The sequence below is a fragment of the Drosophila sulfurigaster genome, chromosome 3 (genome assembly GCF_023558435.1).
Source record: "Drosophila sulfurigaster albostrigata strain 15112-1811.04 chromosome 3, ASM2355843v2, whole genome shotgun sequence".
NCBI lineage: Eukaryota > Metazoa > Arthropoda > Insecta > Diptera > Drosophilidae > Drosophila > Drosophila sulfurigaster.
This window is the reverse complement of record NC_084883.1, coordinates 31,077,334-31,098,375: the sequence shown is the minus strand read 5'-3', so window position 1 is coordinate 31,098,375 and position 21,042 is coordinate 31,077,334. Positions and strand designations below refer to the sequence as shown.

Below are 21,042 nucleotides of genomic sequence, written 5' to 3'. Positions count from 1 at the left end.
TAACCGTTAAACCGTTTGGGCAGACGCGCGCCACTTTGCACTCGAAGAGCACGAACGTTTCTCTTTCGCTTTTAAATGTGAAGCTTTTTCGATTGGTAATTGCAATTCATTAATTAAAAAGCAATAATTGTAATTGTAATTAAATACTCCAGAAAATATGCAATTAAAAAAAATTATTATTTAAATCAGTTATCAAAATATTTTATATTTTCAACAACCGCCTTTTTACAATTACTTAAGAAATATTATTAATCATCTATAAAACTATGAATTTCGTTTACAACAAATTATATCTAATTTAATGCAATACCTAGGAATATTTGTTCCAATATTTAAATTTATAACTGCCTTGAAGTAGAATGCATTTCACCAGTGCATTATTTAGGGTTAGTTTTCCGTGTATTAACAAATATTTAAGTGACTAGTGGAAAGATTGATCGAATGCTCAACATTCGTCTCAACATTTTCGATGCGGGCTTATTTATTTAGTAGTAGTAGTAACTGTGCTTCTCCCTTATTTTGTGCTTTCATCCTTAACAACCGGCTGCGGGATTTTCTGAAGTCCTTCGCGCTGCTTCTTTTGTGCCAACATGAAATGGGAAACATTCTCATAGACCAGTAATGTGATCATACAGGCGGGCACCACTCGGATCACGCTCGCCTGGAGTCCCTTGTAGAAGCCCCGAGCGCCCTCATATCTGCAATGAAAAGCAAAACAATGTTGATGGGATGAGTAAGAATGAGTGTTTAAGGATCTAAGCTACTTACAATGCCTGCATTTCAAGTTTAGCAAAGAGATTCTGCACAATATAAGGGGACTTAAGTGTTTAGTGTAGTTAGTTAAGTCTTAATGCTTTTTCTAGATTTCATTACTTACTATTGCCACAGGCGAGTTGTTCATGCCCCAAGCCCGAAATGGCGAAATGAAAAGACTCGTATTGAAGACTTTGGGGAAACTCTTTAGTTTGGTTTCTTGGCATTTTAATATTTGTGTACTTAGGATTGTTTTCTTTCGTTCTTTCTTTCTTTCATTTTTCATTTTGATATCTTTCTTTTTTTGTGTATTGTATACTTTTATCTCATTTTTCTCTTTTCTAGTTTTGTTCACAATGCTTTTCGTTTCACATTTTTATAAGTAAGTTGCTTATGTGCTCATAAATGTCAATTTGTTATTCTTATATCCAAAAAAAAAATTCATTTGCAAAATTATGAAGAATCTTTTTGCCAAAAACGAAAATGAGGCTTAACATTAAGATGAACATATTTACATTTGCTTACTTACAAATTAATATATAAATAATTTAACTAAACTAAACTAAAAATTGGTTATGAAATTTGATTTCATTTTTTTTTTGTAAGGACAACAAGTATCGAATCATTTTTAGTAGTTATACTAACGTTGGAATTATCTTAACACACAGTCATGTCTATCAACTAAAACAAAATTATAAATCATAAATCATAGAAGATAATACAAAATATGATAACGTTTGTTTTTGTCATTTGTTGCTACGCACAATATTTTGTGGCAAAAATTATTGATAGAATTAGATTCGTATTCGTATATTCAATAAGTGCTTAAATTCAGTTGTTGTTGTTGTTGTTGTAGATTGTGTGGCTAATTAGGATAACTAAGTGCTAAGTGCTTTACTAGTTGTACGATGGATTATAATACTCTAGCTGGTCAGCTTTTCCCAAATGAGCATAACCATACAAATGTTGGGGGTTACATGGACCAGATACGGCACGAGTCCCTTATAGAAACCGCCCATGCGTTCGTACCTCCAAGTCTGTCTGATGCAGTCCCAGGTGCCGCTGTAGCGATGATGATGATCCTGCAGACGTGCCCGCACCACCTGATATGGATATGTCATCGCGGCGGCAATCAGCTTCGATATGGCGGCGAATGCCAAGTATTCGCTTGTGGCCTGTGGACACACGCAGAATGTGTGTGTATAAGAAGAAAGTCAGTCAAAGTCGAATCAAATGTGGGCCACTTGCCAAAATGCTGCCCCCATCACCAATGGATATATGCTATCTATATAGACGTGTACATCTATATCGATATATGCTATCCATTTGGCGACACGCGCACTTTGGTCATGTGATGTGTGTTTTCTATTGAATTACACTCACCAATTTTGTGTCAATGGGCAGCTTGCGATATTCGTTATAGGCATTCTTCATCTCCTCATAGGTCATAAACTGTATGGCGCCATGGGAGACACCCAGCATGCCGGGCACAAAGCCTCTGTACAAGCCACGAATACCCTCCACCCGGTAGATCTCGGCCAGCGCATGCATCATGCCCCGATATCCGGCGGTGTTCGACGAATCGCACTGCAGACAGAGACGCGTCTTCACCACCCAAATGGGATTAGTCAGCAGCAATGTGAGAGCGCCAGACTCGGCGGCGGCCAGCATATGCATGGCGGGGCCCAGGGGCATGGTCGAGTTGCCGCCCTGAATGAATGTCTTGATGCTGTTGTAGCTGTAGCACAAAAAGAAACTCAATGTTAGACAAGCACACAAGATTAGGGGACTGAAGTTGATAACTTACAACAAGAAGTAAAGGCCCCAAGAGGAACCTGAACCCCAGACATTTGGTGTGACGCCCTTGTAGAGACCGCGGAAACCTTCCTGCCGGAAAATGGTGGTAAACGCGCTGCCCAAGCCGCGATACTGTGGCACTGTCGCAGTGCGTCCATCGTTCACTGTAATGGAAAATATAAACAAAGTTCGTAAATGATAAATGCTAGTATTTGGTTTTTTTTATGAGTATTTGTTGATTTAGGTGTCTAGACATAGACCTTGAGATTGGGGACAGACAGAAAGAGACAGAGAGAGAGAGAGAGAGAGAGAGACAGCGAGTCAAATGTCGCGTCAATCGATAGTGGTGAAAACCAGTTGCCACTTGACTGGATGCTTCTGCTTTGTGAATCATGAATCTTTAAACAGCTGTTTTCGTGTTTTCGTTTTTTTTTTGGCAATGCGTGGCAACTGTACGCTATCCAGTTCAGGCAGTTGTTGACTTCAGGCCCTGTCTGGCTAATGGCCGGAATACCAACAACAACAACAACAAGTGCAGCAACAAGTTGTTTTCGCTGCTGCTTCTGATGTTATTGTTGTTTTGGCTAGAAGAGAGATAGCGCTAATTACACGCGGCGGATGTGATAAGAGCCAGTGAAAATAAGCTGTTGCTGTTGCTATTGCTGTTGTTGGATGGGCATTAGCATGCCATTACTTAGTACATTCTTTATTTGTTATTTATAAACCGCAATAACAACAAATCTCCCTAATAACATTTGCTGACGCTGGCGATCTTGCCTGACAACAGCGCCTTCGTCAAAACAACCTGCATTAGAGGGGCTCGTCTTGTTTGCTTTGCCTGCTTGCTTGCGTCTATATTTAGCTCACGCAGCTCAGGCAGCTTTCGCTAGAATTATTGCGCTACACTACTATACTTTAACCTTGAGATAGCCTACATCTAAAGATGCCATCACTACTACAACCGGTAATGGCAGCAACGGTTAACTTTCGATATATTTCGATAACAGCTGATGACGGCGCCCTTCGATTACGCGTGCATGTGTGTGTACACGCATGGCAACAACACAATCGATCGAAACTGCAAATAGCAACCGGTTCACCCAATGCGTGTGTGTGTGTGTGTGCGAGTGAACTGACAGTTGCGACAACCGTTGCCGTTAAAATGCTGACACGATATGTACAGTCAACAACACGTTCGTCACGTGATTTGCTCGAGTCGAGTGCAAAAAGATAAACAAGTTTTTGTGTCCATCGCTGACGTTTGCTTTTTATTGTTTTTCCCCCTTCTTGCCTAACACAACCCCAGATGCGTCACAATTCGGCTTGCGCGTGGCTGTTTTGGTATGTGTGTGTGTATTTTTGTTGCGAATTCTAAGCAATAGATGGCGTCAGCATACGCTTTTACTGTTGCCCCCATACAGATGATCGAGTGAATTCTATGGTACGATTTTTATTTGTGTTTGTTTTCTCTCTTTTCGCATAAACAACTTGATTTCAATTCTGTTATTGTTGTTAAGACGCTTGTCCGATTTCAATGATAATCAACCAAATATGTAAATATTTTGCATTTGCACTCGGTATTCACGCTTTTTGGCGTTGAAACAAGTTTATTTTATACCTATGTGAAATGTTAACTAAGTAGAAACCATTTAATGCAATTCAAAATATTGAGTTTATAAACCCGTTCCCATTGTTGTTGTTTACATTTAATTGAATTAAGACTGCAAAAATACGGAAACATTGTATACGCTTTTTAGCGAGGACAACTATGAAAACGCGAGATAGAGCGAACAATAACAATAAGAGCAGTGAATACGCTGAGTCATCAGTTTATACAGTGCTAAACAGTTAATATCGATCTTTGTACAGTAAGCCCATAAAAAATCCAGCGAAATTTTGCAAATAAACAACAATATGGCCATATACCATGGTATAGTATTTTTAAGGGGGCGTGGTGCCACGGATGTTGATAGCACTTATCACACTCCCCATTTTTCTGTGTGTGAATTGATAAGGCCAAAAATGGAACACAATCGGTCACGATTTGTACAATTCTGTCAACAAATTAATAAATAATTGTCACACAGTCTCAAAGAAAATCCAGAAAACATTAAAAATTGGGGTAACGACATATCTCCGCGCGACATATCTCCGCTGAACAAAAAACGACATATCTCCGCGCGGAGATATGACGTTTTAACGCGACTTAACTCCGCGCGGAGATATGTCGCCTTGAAACGGCGGAGATATGTCGCTTTTTGCTCGGCGGAGATATGTTGTTTTAAAAGCGACATAACTCCGCGCGGAGATATGTTCAGCGGAGATATGTCGCGCGGAGATATGTCGCGCGGAGATATGTCGTTTTAAAAGCGACATAACTCCGCGCGGAGATATGACGTTTTGAAAACGACATAGCTCCGCCAAAAAAAAAGCGACATAACTCCGCGCGGAGATATGTCGCCTTGAAACGTCATATCTCCGCGCGGAGATATGTCGCTTTTGCTCGGCGGAGATATGACGTTTTAACTCCGCGCGGAGATATGTTCAGCGGAGATATGTCGCGCGGAGATATGTTGTTTTAAAAGCGACATAACTCCGCGCGGAGATATGTTCAGCGGAGATATGTCGTTTTTGTTTTTGCTCGGCGGAGATATGTCGCGCGGAGATATGTCGCGCGGAGATATGTTGTTTTAAAGCGACATAACTCCGCGCGGAGATATGTTCAGCGGAGATATGTCGCGCGGAGATATGTCGCTTTTTGCTCGGCGGAGATATGTCGCTTTTTGCTCGGCGGAGATATGTTGTTTTAAAAGCGACATAACTCCGCGCGGATGTTCAGCGGAGATATGTCGCGCGGAGATATGTCGCTTTTTGCTCGGCGGAGATATGTCGCTTTTTGCTCGGCGGAGATATGTTGTTTTAAAAGCGACATAACTCCGCGCGGATGTTCAGCGGAGATATGTCGCGCGGAGATATGTCGCTTTTTGCTCGGCGGAGATATGACGTTTTAACTCCGCGCGGAGATATGTTCAGCGGAGATATGTCGCGCGGAGATATGTTGTTTTAAAGCGACATAACTCCGCGCGGAGATATGTTCAGCGGAGATATGTCGCGCGGAGATATGTCGCTTTTTGCTCGGCGGAGATATGTCGCTTTTTGCTCGGCGGAGATATGTCGCTTTTTGCTCGGCGGAGATATGTTGTTTTAAAAGCGACATAACTCCGCGCGGATGTTCAGCGGAGATATGTCGCGCGGAGATATGTCGCTTTTTGCTCGGCGGAGATATGACGTTTTAACTCCGCGCGGAGATATGTTCAGCGGAGATATGTCGCGCGGAGATATGTTGTTTTAAAAGCGACATAACTCCGCGCGGAGATATGTTCAGCGGAGATATGTCGCGCGGAGATATGTCGCTTTTTGCTCGGCGGAGATATGTCGCTTTTTGCTCGGCGGAGATATGACGTTTTAAAAGCGACATAACTCCGCGCGGAGATATGACGTTTTGAAAACGACATACATAGCTCCGCCAAAAAAAAACGACATAATTCCGCTCGAAAATTGTACCGAGCGGAGATATGTCGCGCGGAGATATGTCGCTATGCCTAAAAATTCACTATTACTCTGGCAATTTGTTTGCTTAAGTAATTTTCTTGCAGCCATGGAAAATTTTGCAGCTGCATGTTCTGATAAGAAATGCAGCGACAACGACGCCGACGCCATAAAAGCTGCTCACGTGCCAGACAATCCATACACACACACACATGAACACAACCCAAGCAACGCGTGAGTAAAGGAGACAGCAGACAATGAAATATATGCCAAGTGTATGCTAAGGAGTTGGACTGTGGATAGTGTTTGTTACTCACCAGCAAAGCGAATTTTGATAAGATCCAACGGATGCAGTATGAGCGTCGATGCAACTCCGCCAGACACTCCGGCAACCAAATGCTCGTACTTCACGTGCGAGAATACGTTAAATTTGAATTTGTTGGGACTGCTCGCCGTTGTGCTTGCATTCATTTTGCTGCCTTTATTTTTGGTATTTTATTTTAAATAAAAAATTTTAATTTGTTCCGAGCTTTTTTTGACTTTGAATTTGAATATTTGTAATTTCAACTTCAATTCAGCGTAATCACTTTCGATTTCCTTTGTGCTCTCTATCACTCTCTCTCTTTCTAAGTTTCTACAATATTTGTGCAATTTACAATTGTACTAAGTATACGTATTATTTACAATCTTTGGCATTTAGCAGCTTGCAAGAAGTTCAATCGAAAAAGTCACAGCAACTCGTTACACATGGCCGCAATTTCAATTGATGATGAATTTGGCTTGTTGCTAGGCGCCGATTTGTTGTCGTTGTCGTTCTTGACGCTGTTGCTTTTGTGGTTTTTGCTGCTTTTGCTGCTGCTACTTGAACATTTCTGCCTTTGTTTTGTTGCCGAGCACATATTTTCTCTTTGGCCAATTCGATAACTTCAGTTCAGTTTTGCAAGTTTTCTTACTCTGCTCTTGTTTACTTTGCTCAATACATTCACATCTGTGTGTATTAGCTGATGAAATATATCTCAATCTGTAGTGAGACGTCTGAGTCTGAATGCTTTGCTTTGTTATATGATTAGCTGAAAATGACTTTCGACTTTTGCCATTTGCTTATGTAATCTACGTGCAGTGCATTTTCGTGTCGATTCCCACAATTTAGACTTTGACTAGTTCCTTCCGCTTGATTGTATCAATTCACTATTGCAAAATACACGTGAAGCCGATTAAATAATGCTGGCTTATTTTATTTGAATGCGCGTGTACAATTTATTTTCAGGCACGCTCTCACTGCCTATTTAGCCGAAGTTAACCGAACAACGATGAAAACACGAATGAGTCGTTTGTCTGCCCGATTGGGCTTTTTGTACTTGCTTGCTGTTTCGTTGAAACCTATTCGATTCCTAATCGATTTTAATCGTTTGTGTTGTCGATTTCCACATTTCGTTTAGATCAGTGTGACCGGTGGCTACATTTTACGAATTTCTAAATGGTTACACTGTGTTAGCGGTGGCACAAGTCCAAAACGAACTTTCTCAAATGCTATTTGGAATATTTGGCTTTTGGGAATAAGCTTATACAGTTTAATTTTGTTATTCATTCACATTATATGTCAATTTATGTAAAATTTATTAAAGCATATCATAAAGCTTATATTAATATGACAAATCTATGGTAAATAAAAATATAACGGCTCTTTGTGATTAAACGTCTTTTCAAACAGTTTTTTAATACATTTAAGTTTGCCCATTTGCGATTAAACCAATGAATGCTCACTAAATATATACATTTTAATTTCCACCGAGAATTTAGTTTTTCATTAACACAGTTGGAATCGATCCTATTTTAATTAAATGATCCAACAAACTTAAATTTATCGATCTGGCAACATTAAATTGTCCGTTACAGACTTTTAAGTCCATCCCATAATGATAATAAATGATTACCGTTCAATATATTTTCATCTATGTATAGTTTATTTCGTATCAAATTGTAAATTTATACAAAAATGTTTAAGTATTTATAGTCAGCACTTTTACAATATTTTTTATTATTTTTGTTTGTTTGATTGTTATACAATCGATAGGCGAATTGTAGATGCCGATTTAAAATAAATTCAAAATCGACACTATATTGAAATCGTTGGTTTTTCTTTCATTTATTATTACAAAATACAACTTATTATTAGTTAGAACGAGAAAAATGTATTATGAAAGCGGCGGCGGCGATAAAGGGTAAATAGTCGAACAATTTTCTTTTAGATATCTAATTATTATAAAAGCTATTGTCATGAATATTTTGTATATTGCATCGACGGGGTAAATATATAGTATATATGTATGTATAATAATGTAAATGTATAGAATATAGAGTTGGGTAGGTATAAAATTGGTAGGATATATTGGTGTTATGTTTTTGAAATGGATGCAGTTATGTTTTGTTTTAGTCTATGCTTGCAATTTGTTAAATGTACAACAATTTTAAGTTCGCTTCGCAAAAAACACAGCTTTGATTTTGGGCGCAATTTGTAGGTAGTTCGTTAGGTTCACTATATATTTTTGGCAGGATATTGTGTATATTTGTTATGTTTTATATGCATTCTGCTTTGATTGCTGTGTGTGTTTTGTTTTCTTTTGTTTAATTCTTTTTATATCTCTACTACGCTCAATTCATTTCGCTCGTAAAAAGACCTAATATTAAATTATATAAAATAAATAATCGAAATCATAATCATAGACGACGACGACTCTCATTTAGCGTGTACAAAATATAAACGTAATTTTTCATTTAGAGAAATTCAAACGATAACGACGAGCTTCTTCAAGCAGTTCTCTCTTTGTCTCTCTCTCTTTCTTTCGCTTCCTCTACAGCATCCTTTTAATTTCTTGTTCTTCCCAGTAACTCTTTTTATGATTGCAGCTGAAGCTAATCCTCGTCATGTGCATTATCCGCCGCTGATGCTGACGCAGCGGATGTGGCATGATCGTTGGCACTTTCACTGGCATGGCTGCTATCTGCCGTCGCCGATGTCGCTGCTGCAGTTGAACCGCTGCCATTCTTATTGCTGTTGCGGGCATCCGTCTCATCACCAGCTGCATTCACCTTGGCCTCCAAGGCACGTATGCGATTCTCCTGCTTCACAATGATCGCCTTCAGCTTGCGAATCTCGTCCAGAATATTGCGGTGATCCTTCTCCTGTGAGCAACAATCGATTGATTAGAATGTAATTCAGTTTAACAAGATTAAAATTGCTTACCGAGAATACCGCTGGAGGAGGTCCATCGTTAGCTTCGTTGTTGTTCGCGGATGAATGATTGCCACCGCTGAGGGCGTTGCCACCGCCGCCTCCTCTGGATGCTGAAGCCTTATTCAGTATGTTGGCCTTCTTGCTGACAGAGAGCGTGTTGTTGCCCGACGACGAGACATAGCCACCCTGCACAATGGAAACGCGATCCTGATTAGGTTTATTAGAATAACTGTTCGTTTTGGGTTTACAACAAAGAACGAGAAACACAACAACAAGCGCAACGCAGCGTGCGTGTTAATGGCGTGTGTAAGCCGTGAGTTTGGGACGTAAGGTAAAAGTGTTTTGCTTGGACAAGTATCAAGACTACAGTCTATCAAATCGGTTTCTAAATTGGTAAATGAATAACTGGGAATAAGTGGAATGTAATTGCATTTTTAGCAATACTTTAAATGGTGGTGATTGGAATGTATTTCACAATTGAACAGCTCTAGTTTAAAAAAAAAAGATTCTTGTTGAATTTACTATTATTTATGTAATGTGTTAAAGCCAAATTCTAATAACATGGCTATCAACTTGGATAGTCTCTGATATCTTGGTATTATACGGATAAACAGCAGAAAGTCGGACATGGTTTTAACTACTCTATAGCTGTAGAATAAGCGTCGAGTGTGTGTTTGCTGAGTGTGCGTGTGTTTTGTGTGTTGGCTGTGGAAGAAAGGCTGACGAGGCACAAACGTAGATAACGCTGAGGGGCAAGCAGCAGCAAAAGAAGCTCAAGCAGCACAATTTGGTTTGGTATGCGATTATACACAAAAGGATAAAGCAGCAGAAGCATCCAGGCATCAAGCATCAGGCACATCATAGCAAGAAACTACACAAAAGCCATTGGAATACTATTGTTGTGATCGCAGGTTCAACGCCTACAATGAGCAGTGCTTTCAATTTCATTATTCAGCATCCTTGTACGCTCGCTTTGTGGATCATCTGTGGCACCGAAGCATGAAGGCAACGACGACGCCGCAGCGCCAAGAGCGCTGTATTCCAAATGTATGTGGGGGATGCACTAGAATCGCAACTGGTGCCACTTACTTTGAGCGAGAATGTCAGCGGATCAGCATCTTTGCCGGCGATCCATTCCTCGGCTGTGATGGCCGCGTCCTCAGCGAGTGTGTCGGGATAGAGATCCTCCTGGAAGAGATCGGATTTGCGCGGCACTGTCATCGAAATGACCTGGCAGAGACCATTGTTGTTCAGGCGATAGAATTTGGCAATTTCACAGGTGGTCACATCACAGCCACGCTTGGGCATCAATCCAATACCGCGCTGTGGATCTGGAGTCTGAAATGTGTTGATGTAGTGCACAAATGGAGGCTCCGGCGTCACCTAGAAAAGGAAGTACGTAGTTTAATCATTTAATCAAGAGGCAAGCAAATAACGAAACCTTACCTCGAAATAACGAATCACAGAATCGCCCTTGCCGCACAAATAAATAATATTCGTGTCCGCATCGTACAATGGGAACATTACACCGTTCGATGTGTCCAGCTCGACCATGACAATGGGCTCGCTCAGCGCATCGGGAGCACGCAATGAATACTGACGCTCCGAGCTGCGATTGAAACCAGTGGTGAAGATCAAGCCATGACGCAGGAAGATGGCGCGGGTGGCCTTCGATCCCTCATGGCACATGGCCTCACTTTCCAGCTCGGCGGTGCGTGGATCGTAGATGCGGATCTTCTTGTCTTTGCAAGTGGTCACCAGCTTCGAGCCGTCCCAGTTGAAGCACGCGCTGTAAACAATATCGGGATGCGAATCGATGTGCACGAGAATTTCGCCAGTGCCCACATTCCAGATGACAACCTTGATTACAAAAATAAGTTCATTAAGAATTGAAAATTATAACTATAGTCTGATTTTGTAGCTCACCTGATTGTCAGAGCCGGCGGTGAGCAGCACATTGAGCGCCGATGGATGCCACAAGACCAGACCAACGCGACGCTGATGGAACACTAGATCCACAACGGGTTCAGTGAGGGTACGCGACAATCCTCCGTCGGGTATTTGCCACACCTTGACCACACAATCCTCCGAACCGGAGGCAATCACATTGTCGTTGTGTGGACACCACGCTATATCCAAAACTGGACCTTTGTGTCCACCCACCAGTGGATGATCCGCTGCAATGCGTCCAACCTGAGAGATGAAACAAAAAATTCCAATTAAAATATGTTTCCAGGCAATAGACAACACATCAGACGCGACCCGACCCATTGACACCATTTTGAGTTGGCATTATTTTTAGAAAATAGCAGCAAAAAGCATTCATAATGCAAACTTCATGGTGGCTGCCAAGATCTGCAGCAATCCCTGTGGGGCAGGTGCGTGAAGTTTGCAATTAATGGGGAAACACGTGTGAAACACACTTTGCTAAATTCCATAACCAGCACAACACATTTGAGAAGCTAATATTAGAAACTCTGTTTCCAAGTATCCCAGATATTTATTAACCGAGTGAGCTTCAGGAATGCCGCATTATGATTTACTTATTTCTGTACATGAGTAATTATAGTAAACATACACCACAGTCATAACGAGGGTCACTCGGAAACCAATAAGAACTCAAGTTTCAGTTGTAAATTGACCTGGACTGACCTAATTATTTTATTTAAATAAGCTCTCAACTGCAGCCAACTTAACAAGGCACATTGGGATGAAAAGCCTTTATTTTGGCAAAAACCTAAAAAGTTCATGTTAATATATCAATAATGTTGCAATTATTTCAAGCTTAGAAATGTCCCTAGACATCGAAAATATTTAATTTGAATTTTATTGCGCAGCCCTCGTCTTGCACCAGCTGTTTAAAGTCAGCTGTTCTTGCCACGTGGTGCGTGCAAGCTTGCTGACTAGTCAAATTTCTTAATTTTGGCGTTGTCGTATTTTTAAACAGTTTGACTTATTAAAATACCTTAAATTGGAAAATGTTCTTCATGGTATGTAGAAAATATTTGTATAAGTTTTTAATTATATTTGTTTTTTGTGTTGTCATGTTTTTAATGAAATACGTAAGCAGTAGTTTTGTTGGTTCTAACCTTAAAATATTTGTGTTTCGTGGATCATATCTAGCAAGATACAACAGAATTCAAATAACAACTTATGTGGTAGTATGAGTTATTATGTGTATATTCAGGTAGCATTTAATTAATTTGCGGGAATTTGCGGGGGGGTTAAATATTTCACTAGATACAAACAAGGTTTCTCTTCGTCGGGGTGACTAACTAAAAATTTGGCTGGATTCAAATCGCAATGTCAAGGCCTCTTTTGACTGGGTAATTCCAAATGATTTTCCGGAAAACGATTTAGAGGTGATTAAAAACAATAAAAAATAAAAACTAAAAAAAATAAAAAAATCCGAAATTCACAAATAATATAAGCAGCAAATTCTCCAAGTTTCAACTTTCTAGCTTTATAATTACGGTTATGGCCAAAATAAAGGCATTTCATCCCAATGTGCAAGGTGAAGAACGCTAATAAGTGTGACCAGAACGATAAATAAATGAAGTGAGAGTGTTAACTGATTATATTGAATGGATAGCAAGGTTTACAATTATGCCTCAACAACAAATATATTCTGTTGAAGATCAAATAAAGATAAGTGTTCAAGTTATTAGAATGCTAATAAAAGCATTTTGCTGCAGCCAACTTAACAAAGGACTATTAATAAGTGTGACCAGATAAACAGAGTGAGAAAGTGAAGTGATTATTTATTTTGAATGGTCAGCAACGTTTACAATTACGGCACAATAAAAAAATATCTATAGTTCGCCCAAAAATTAAGATAAGTGTTCTAATTACTACTGCTTACGAAAATATCTAGATACATATATTATATGACTGATAATCGACAGGTGAACGATAAAATCTCATAAATAACTCTGCCCAATCATGTACTACACGATGAATCAATCAGTAAGATGAAAATAAATGTTTATGGCTAAAGTTTCCTCTGAGCAGCTCTTTGCTGTTCCATCAATTAACGCCGCAGACACATTGCGTGTGTACTTAAAGATGTGTGTGTGTAGCTTGTCCATTTAATTGACACTTGAAATTCCAGCTAATCCCCATAAAATATTTAAATTAGAGCGTGTGAAAGCCGCTCCACATAGAAAAACGGCAGCTGCTGTCTCAACTTTCGTAGATGGCGCGCATTTTGCATACAAATTTGGCCCAATTAGAACAGGCCCAAAAACGCACACTTTACTTTTACACACTCCGGCGTGCGGTGTTGTGTGCTGTGCTGTGGTGTGGCGGCAGCAATACGTTTTGACCAAATTCGGAGAGATCACAGCCGTGCCGTCGACGTCGCTGTCGACTTCGCCCACGCAGTTTTGCTGTTGCTGTGGCCCGTTGACAGCTGAACGGATGTTCGATTTGGCTTTTGCCAGCATGCCAAAATGCCAAAATTGCCGAAATATATTTCCAATGCGCAAGTGGAAATTTTGCTAAACGTATACCCTGTAAACGAGGGGCTAGCTCAAAGGGGTATAATCGAAAATTCCTAATATTATTTTTCATCTTTAATTGCACAGCAACTGCTTGTCGATCACTTTTACAAACGTTGCTAATAATGCAATAATTATTTAGAAAATATTACTTATTTATTCCCTTACTTTGCATCTTTATTTTTAAATTTATTTGTATTTTGTTGCTTCGTTTTTCTTTTTTTCGACGTTTGCTGATAAATTTAGACAATTTGGTGTGTCATGTTGGCCGCTGGCCAAAATTGAAAAGTGCGTTCAAGAGATGCGACTAATGAGAGCGAGAGATCTAGGAGAAGCATTGAAAGAGAGATCGGGAGAGGATTCATAACTATAGGATTGAACTTTATTTATACTCGTAAAGCATAAGCCAGCAAATCAGTCGACGTCATTTCCTACATTGAAGAACGTGGCAACAGGGCAAAAGTAAAATATACCCTATAAATAGTAGTTGGCTCTCTCTCTGCATTGTCTTTCGTTTTTTTTTTTCTTTTATAAATATATATAAATAATAGACAATACAACTACATACTTGGCCACTGGCTATGCTCTGTGCATACAGACAAGTCTATATATATACACCATTTGTTTGCTATTTTGAATGCAACCAAAATAGGGATTTCCTCGTCGAGTTGTGTTTTTGGTTTGGGGATGAGGATGATGAGTGTACTCACTTTGTTGTGTGGCAAGACAATGAAGGCGCCGCCGCCCGCCGACTCCACAATGATGGCCATAAACTTTGGATTCACCGCACAGAATGTGGAGTCCCAGCTGGACTTGGAGACGCGTATATTATCGTAGCATTGCTCCCGTTTCAGCGACTGTCCATAGACGTGACGAAATTTTGATGCGCGAACCACGCGAAATGACATCTTTTATTTTATTTTCTTCTTTCTTTTTTGTTTCCAAGTTGTTGTCACTGCTGACTCTGCTTCCACTTCTTCCTCTTCTTCTTTCTGCGTTAAGTTATCAGCCCCGTTATAAGTATGTAGGTCTGCTGCTGCTGCTGCTGTTGCTTTTAGTATTATTATTATTCTACTACGTTGTTCAAGTTCTTGCTGCTATAATTTGTGTCCAGTATATAGTTGGTAAATTCGTTGTTAGTTTCAGCGTTTGAGGTTTCTAGTTGGCTTTTACAACGTTTTGTTTTCCTGCAAGAAGAAAATAAAGAAATATAATCAAACATTAGCTGAGAATATTAAAAGATGTTATCAATCGCCCATTTCAAATAAAAATCTTAAAAGTTTTGAGGTATTAAAAATGAATTGACATTAAATTCTCTATTCGATAAAGAGTTGAGAACTCGTAAGTTTGGGCTTAACAATGTTGTTCATAATATTAAATATTTATAATAATATAAAAACTGATAAATAAATTTACTGTAAACTCAATGACCAAGCTGACTAAGCTCAGCGACAAGTTGTGTATAATAAAATGTTGAAATTTACATAGACATATGTAATCAATGAGTTTTTTTGTATTTTCTTAGGTATACCAATAAATAAATGCCTCGATACGGAATCAATCGCTACCCCTTGAAAATCAAACATTATAATAAACATCATTAGCCGGTTGAATCGAAGTCGTTTCGCAACCTCGCCGTTTGTTTAAAATTATTAAAATTTGCATATTACGTCGTACGAACGCCGATCAATGAACAGCTCCGTTAACGTTAACGTTAAACTATGAAATTTATGCAAACAAAAAGAGAAAAAAGTAAAAATATAGTTAAGGCTTTGGGCATTGTTTTGTTTTGGTTGCATAAAATGTGTTGCAGCAGTTTGTCCCTAGAACACTTTCTAAATGAAATCGCACAGCGAAACGTGTCAAATAATCACAAAACAAAAATTATCTGTATATCAGTGAGAGAACAACAATGGGAGGTAGAGCAGAGTAGGTAGTTCAGATAGATTGTAGCCAGGTAGCAAAGCTAATGCTAAGAGACTCTGTTTATATGATGTCATAACGTTGAAATAACGAATTGGCTGACAACACGTGAATTATGGCCAAATAAACTCACAAAACAAAAAAAACTCTAAACACAACACACAAAATTCGCAAAACTCTTTCCAAGTTTTTGGGTTGGGCACCAAACACACACACTTTACGATATTGCCCAAAGGCTTGACACAACGACAAAACGGCGCAGAGCTTTCGTTTTTAATCAGTGGAAAAAGAAACAAAACCAAACCAAAAAAAAAGAGGGCCGTAAAATTATTAATATGCTTTTCAGTGCTTTTTCTTTTCTTTTTTTTTGCTGAAAATGTTATAAATGTAGCAATAATGCTATGGGGCATAATGGATTTGTCATTGACCTGGTAAAAAGGAAAAAGAAGAAAATCAAAATAGCACTTTTTATATGTATATTTATTTTCTTTTTAGCCACAAGGTGAACCATGGAGTGACTGTGTAAAAGCGAGTGTGAGTGTGTGTGTGTGTGTATCAAGTCCAAGTGCCTCAATTTGGTGACTATCATTGGGGCCCCTGCTGATAATAAAGTATATCAGCTAGCAAAATGCCTAAAACAAACATAAAACACGGCTATAAAATAATACTTCATATAGCACACTCTCCTCAATAAGTAACAGATACAGATCGATCTATATACACAGCTAGATATATACGTATATATGTATGTATATATACGTATCTCCATGTGTGTCTTTGTAAGTGTGAATGATGTGTTGTTTATGCCTCAAGAACACCTTCGCAGCTAGAAAATTTTTGTATACATATTTCACAGCTGTTGAAGGTCAAACTTATTAATAGAAAATTCAATCATCTTGCTTAAAATTCAATTTTCATATAAACTCACACAGACACACCTATATAGCGGGGCTGTAATTCGCGTTTGATGTGTTTATTGTGCATTCTTCTCGTTATTTAGTATTTTCGTGGTGTCTTGGTATATATGGCATTTGGCATTTGCACGAACTTAACGAAGCACAGCCGAAAATTTTAACTGCCTTCCCCTCCCCTTCGCCCCCTCCTCCAACCATATTGCTGACAAACTAGCGATAATGCCGTACACATACTTATAACGGAAGTTGATACAAATTAATGCTCAGCATGTAAAAATACTTGTTATATACACTACAAGTATCGTGTATGCGGGAGGTCGAGGGGAGTATTGGGGACGTAAACGGGGCGGATAAGGGTGCGGCTGCGGGTGGCGGTTGAGACTGATTGAGTTGTCACAATGCGCATGAAAAGTAACTGATCGCCGTGTGTACATACGGTATTAACCTGTTATAGTAACACGTTATCAATATTGTAATAGATGTCTATTTATAAAATAAACAACAGTAAACATTTGTCATACTAGTGATAAGATATATTCGATTTTTCAAAGGTTAGCCAAGTGCAAGAATAAGTTTGTAACGTATTCCAAGAAATATGCGTCACAAGTGCGCGTTAATTTATGGCACGCACTGTATATTGCATTATGGCAGCTTCCAATGGCCGTTCATTGCTCATTGCAAATGCAGCGATGATTGCAACGCGCCAACGACGACGACGATGTCGATGTCGACTGGCCACAAATTGACTTAATGCTTGATTGCAAATCTTAACGCTTTGTCGAAACGTTCACCGGCAATTCACAATTCTAATTGCTAACAAATGTTCGTTGTGTTTGCGGCGTGACTAAAAAAACTAAAAGCCAAAGCGCCCCGCTGTCTGTCTCCGTCTCTGTCTCTCTTTCTCTCGCTCTGATCAACGGGGGGTCATTGCAGACAGGAGCAGCGCCGCAGTCCCAAGTCAATTAAGCGTTGTTGCTATTTGGTGTATGCGCTCGGCATTCGAGTGTAAGAAAAGAGCGAACATAAAAATGAAAAAATGACAAACGAAGCGTTGCTCCAATTGGCTGCTGCAGAATGCTAATGTGTCCGTTATAATACAACTGTCCAACATCTAATTAGTTTACAACAGAGCGGCGTGAATGTGTCATCACTAACAAAACATCGCAATAACAATAACAATAACAATCCACTGACCACGATATCCACTCGTATTTGTGCAAGTGTTTGTGTGTGTGTGTGTGCGTGTGGGAGTGAATCAGCAGTGTTACCAGACGTCTGTCTGATAAGCATCAGCTGCAAGTGCGCACTTATCAGCAGTCGAGCATCGATGGAAACTTTCGCCTGCATACAGCTGCAACTGCAACACTGTGGCGCTGCGTTTGCAGCATGCGTCGCTCGATGATGATGATGTCATTAAGCATTACTATAATTACCAATGACAAGCTGACTGCAACAGCAGCAGCAGCAACAACCACTAACAGCAACAGAAACAGCAGCAACAATAACAACTATAAACATTGCCTTGTACTTAAGTTCATCAAACTGTGCTGCGCCTGTATGTGTGATTAACTTAAATCTTGACAAAAAGCGCGCAAATGTCTCGCGGCTGACACAAGGCGGGACCGTCAACAGCAATATTGCGTGCAACTAGCGATGAGCGCGTGTCGCACTCTTGAGTGTCAAAAACCGATTCCAATTGTAAATTGAGCGGAAACTTCGTTGCGATGTTAAGCAGTGAAACGAATTACAGAATTTAATGTGATTTCTTTCTAATTGTCAAAATAACAATCATGTTGAATTAATTATTATTTATACGGGTTTATTATAGTAATTTTTTAATATTAAAAATTATTGATAATAAATAAAATACTAAATCGACCCTTAACCTCAAATCTAGTGTCAAAAAAATGATCCTAATTGGAAGAAAGTGAGTGAATGAGTGACAACTCAATTGGATGCGTTAAGCTGTGCGACCATCTTGATTTCCAATTGTCAAACTGGAATACTCCAAAGGAAGTTTTGCCGCAAAAAGGAAAAGTAATCGATCTATCGCTTTTGGCACTAATGTATGTGTATGAGTATATGTGTATATGCATATTAATTTCTATTAACGCCTTGTTAGTTGTGTTGTTGCTTCGTGCGTGTTCGTTCCAACGCAAAAAACGCAAGATAAAAAAAACACGACACGCATCAAACTTAGCATGCAACTAGGGGAGCTAAGTGGGTAGGGGGGCGGGCGATCGAGAGGGGCAGAAGCTGCGCGGTGGCTTGGTGGGTGTCGTTGTCGCCGCCGCCAAGTGAAAGTGGAACTCTGCTGCTAAATTTAACTATGCATCTCTCTATATGTTGTTGTATGATATGCGATGTTGTTGTTTTGCTGCCGTCTTAATTGCACGACGCGTCTACTTGTTGCTATTTCTGCCGCATTTGCGCTTAGTCAGACTGGCGGCAGCCGTTGTCGTCGTCGCTGTTGTTGTTATTGCTGTTTTTTTTTGGACACTGTCACTTAATTTGCATACATATTTGCACACTCTCACACACACACACACACACGCTCAAACACATACTGCATGCGTTTCTCATTTATATTTTGTCACTAATTGGCGTTGCTGCTGCGTTTGTTTCTTTTTTTTTGCCAGTGTTGCTTAACCCATTTTTGGACAACGCCTGGCAACAACAACGACAAGCAGCAATGACAACAACACAAAATATGCGTGGGGGGCGTGATCGCCTCGCACGCGCTCCTACACTTTCTAAGAGAGCGCCACAGAGGCAGACAGAGAGACAGACGGACCGCGCTGCTGGAGGTCGTTTGTTTTTCACACTTGTTTCACACACACACATACTCAGACTCACGCACAGACATCGCACACACTCACAGATGCAAAACTCATACCCACACACGCATGCAAGAAAAAGAGAGAGATACTGACTGGCAGATTGTTGTTGCTGCTGCTGCCTGGAACTGGGGAAGTGTGTAATTCTACTCTTTGGGCCCAACTTGAAGCCACGTTTCTTGCCAATTGTGCTACAATATTTCTCAATTACGGCTTATCGCTGGCGTTAGCGCCCACAACTCCACACAACAAAAATATTGTTGTTGACCAAACTGAGAACACGCATTTATAAACCCCTCTCACTTCACCACCCATCCACAAACAGATTTTTATTTGGGACTTGTTGCTTCTAGAGCAACAATTGGCCGCTCTCTCTTGGACAATCGCTCTCACAGAACTTTATAAACAAGAGCGCACGGTCAGGCATTGGCTAGCCGGGAAATTGTCTGCTCTCAACAACAACAACAGAAAACACCCGAAAAAAATACAGCTAATGAAAAAAAGAGAAATAATAATAAAAAACAATTAATTTAAATGTATGCATGTATGTTAGCGAGTGTGTGAGAAGAAACGCAGAAATCTTGCTGGCTTGCTTTCGTTTCTTTTCGTTTTTGTTTGCTTTTCTTTCATTTTGCAACATTTTTCGGCGTTCGGTCTCTTTTGTTGTTGCTGCCTGTCCACCAAAAGACGCTTCTCATTTTTATTCCCTTTTTTGGAGTGTTGCGACTCATATAACACTGTGTGGGAGCGGGAGCGCATGTAGCAACATTTTATAGCTGCACTCTTCACATGCATTGCTCTCACCGCACTGAACGCACACACATACACACAAGCGAGCGCGTACACACACACACAACGCACACAAACACAATTGTCGCACTTATTTTATTTGCTGCCGTGATTTGAATGATTTTGTAATACGCGCGTTCATTAAATTATTTAAATATTGTCGTTTTACAAAATTGTTTGCATTTGTAATAACAATGCAAGTGCAAATTGCTACCACTTGATGTCTAATTATTGTTAAAAATGCCACAGTGATTCATTGACATTTATATTATCGAAATGCCAAAAGTTGCCGCATTGTGATGAACTTAAGAAAATATACCCACACACTTGAAGACACTCACTTTGATATAGCAATTATGCTTGGGTTTGTGCTCTTAAATTCTATTGAGAACAAGAAATTTCGAATTTCGCACTTTGTTGTTGTGAACTGTTTCAAGAATTTGCGGTTACGGAAAAGACGAAACGTAGCAAAACGCCGACGAGCAAGACGAGAGAAAACAAAACTGAACAACTTATCGGTGTGACCGAGCTCCGTTAAGTGATTTAACACTGCGCAGTGAGCTGTCAACTTGCCATCAAAATACTTTTAATTTCATAGCAGGTATTAAGTTGGTATTTTTCAAATGTTGGTCTCTTTGGAGAGCAGAAATATGCGTTCCATAATAATCCCATAACATCAATTTGTGACACAAAATTTTGTGTATTACGATTTTAAAAACATTTTTTTAATATTTTTAATGAAACAT

General features: G+C 39.7%; 2 protein-coding genes across 4 annotated transcripts; both read right to left on the bottom strand.

The window, feature by feature from the left end:
- Positions 1-491: 491 nt before the first annotated feature.
- Positions 492-7,398, bottom strand: LOC133845174 (solute carrier family 25 member 32). 2 transcript variants are annotated; one of them, XR_009894708.1, is made up of 5 exons: positions 6,417-7,398; positions 2,561-2,714; positions 2,137-2,491; positions 878-1,928; positions 492-698 (listed from the first exon to the last, which is right to left on the bottom strand). XR_009894708.1 is itself a non-coding variant. In XM_062279545.1 (5 exons), exons 1-5 carry the CDS (start codon positions 6,568-6,570, stop codon positions 515-517), a joined length of 993 nt encoding a protein of 330 aa, XP_062135529.1. In that variant the 5' UTR covers positions 6,571-7,398; the 3' UTR covers positions 492-514. The 2 variants fall into 2 exon arrangements, 1 of the variants encoding a protein (XP_062135529.1); XM_062279545.1 differs by having other exon boundaries at positions 1,783-1,928.
- A 1,416-nt stretch (positions 7,399-8,814) lies between these two features.
- LOC133845173 (coronin-1C-A) lies at positions 8,815-20,833 on the bottom strand. 2 transcript variants are annotated; one of them, XM_062279542.1, is made up of 7 exons: positions 20,638-20,833; positions 14,544-15,020; positions 11,261-11,527; positions 10,781-11,194; positions 10,424-10,717; positions 9,344-9,541; positions 8,815-9,282 (listed from the first exon to the last, which is right to left on the bottom strand). In XM_062279542.1, the coding sequence occupies exons 2-7, from the start codon at positions 14,739-14,741 to the stop codon at positions 9,013-9,015; spliced, it is 1,641 nt and encodes a 546-aa protein (XP_062135526.1). In that variant the 5' UTR covers positions 14,742-15,020; positions 20,638-20,833; the 3' UTR covers positions 8,815-9,012. The 2 variants fall into 2 exon arrangements, with proteins under 2 accessions (XP_062135526.1, XP_062135528.1); XM_062279544.1 differs by having other exon boundaries at positions 9,344-9,520; positions 20,638-20,832.
- Positions 20,834-21,042: the final 209 nt, after the last annotated feature.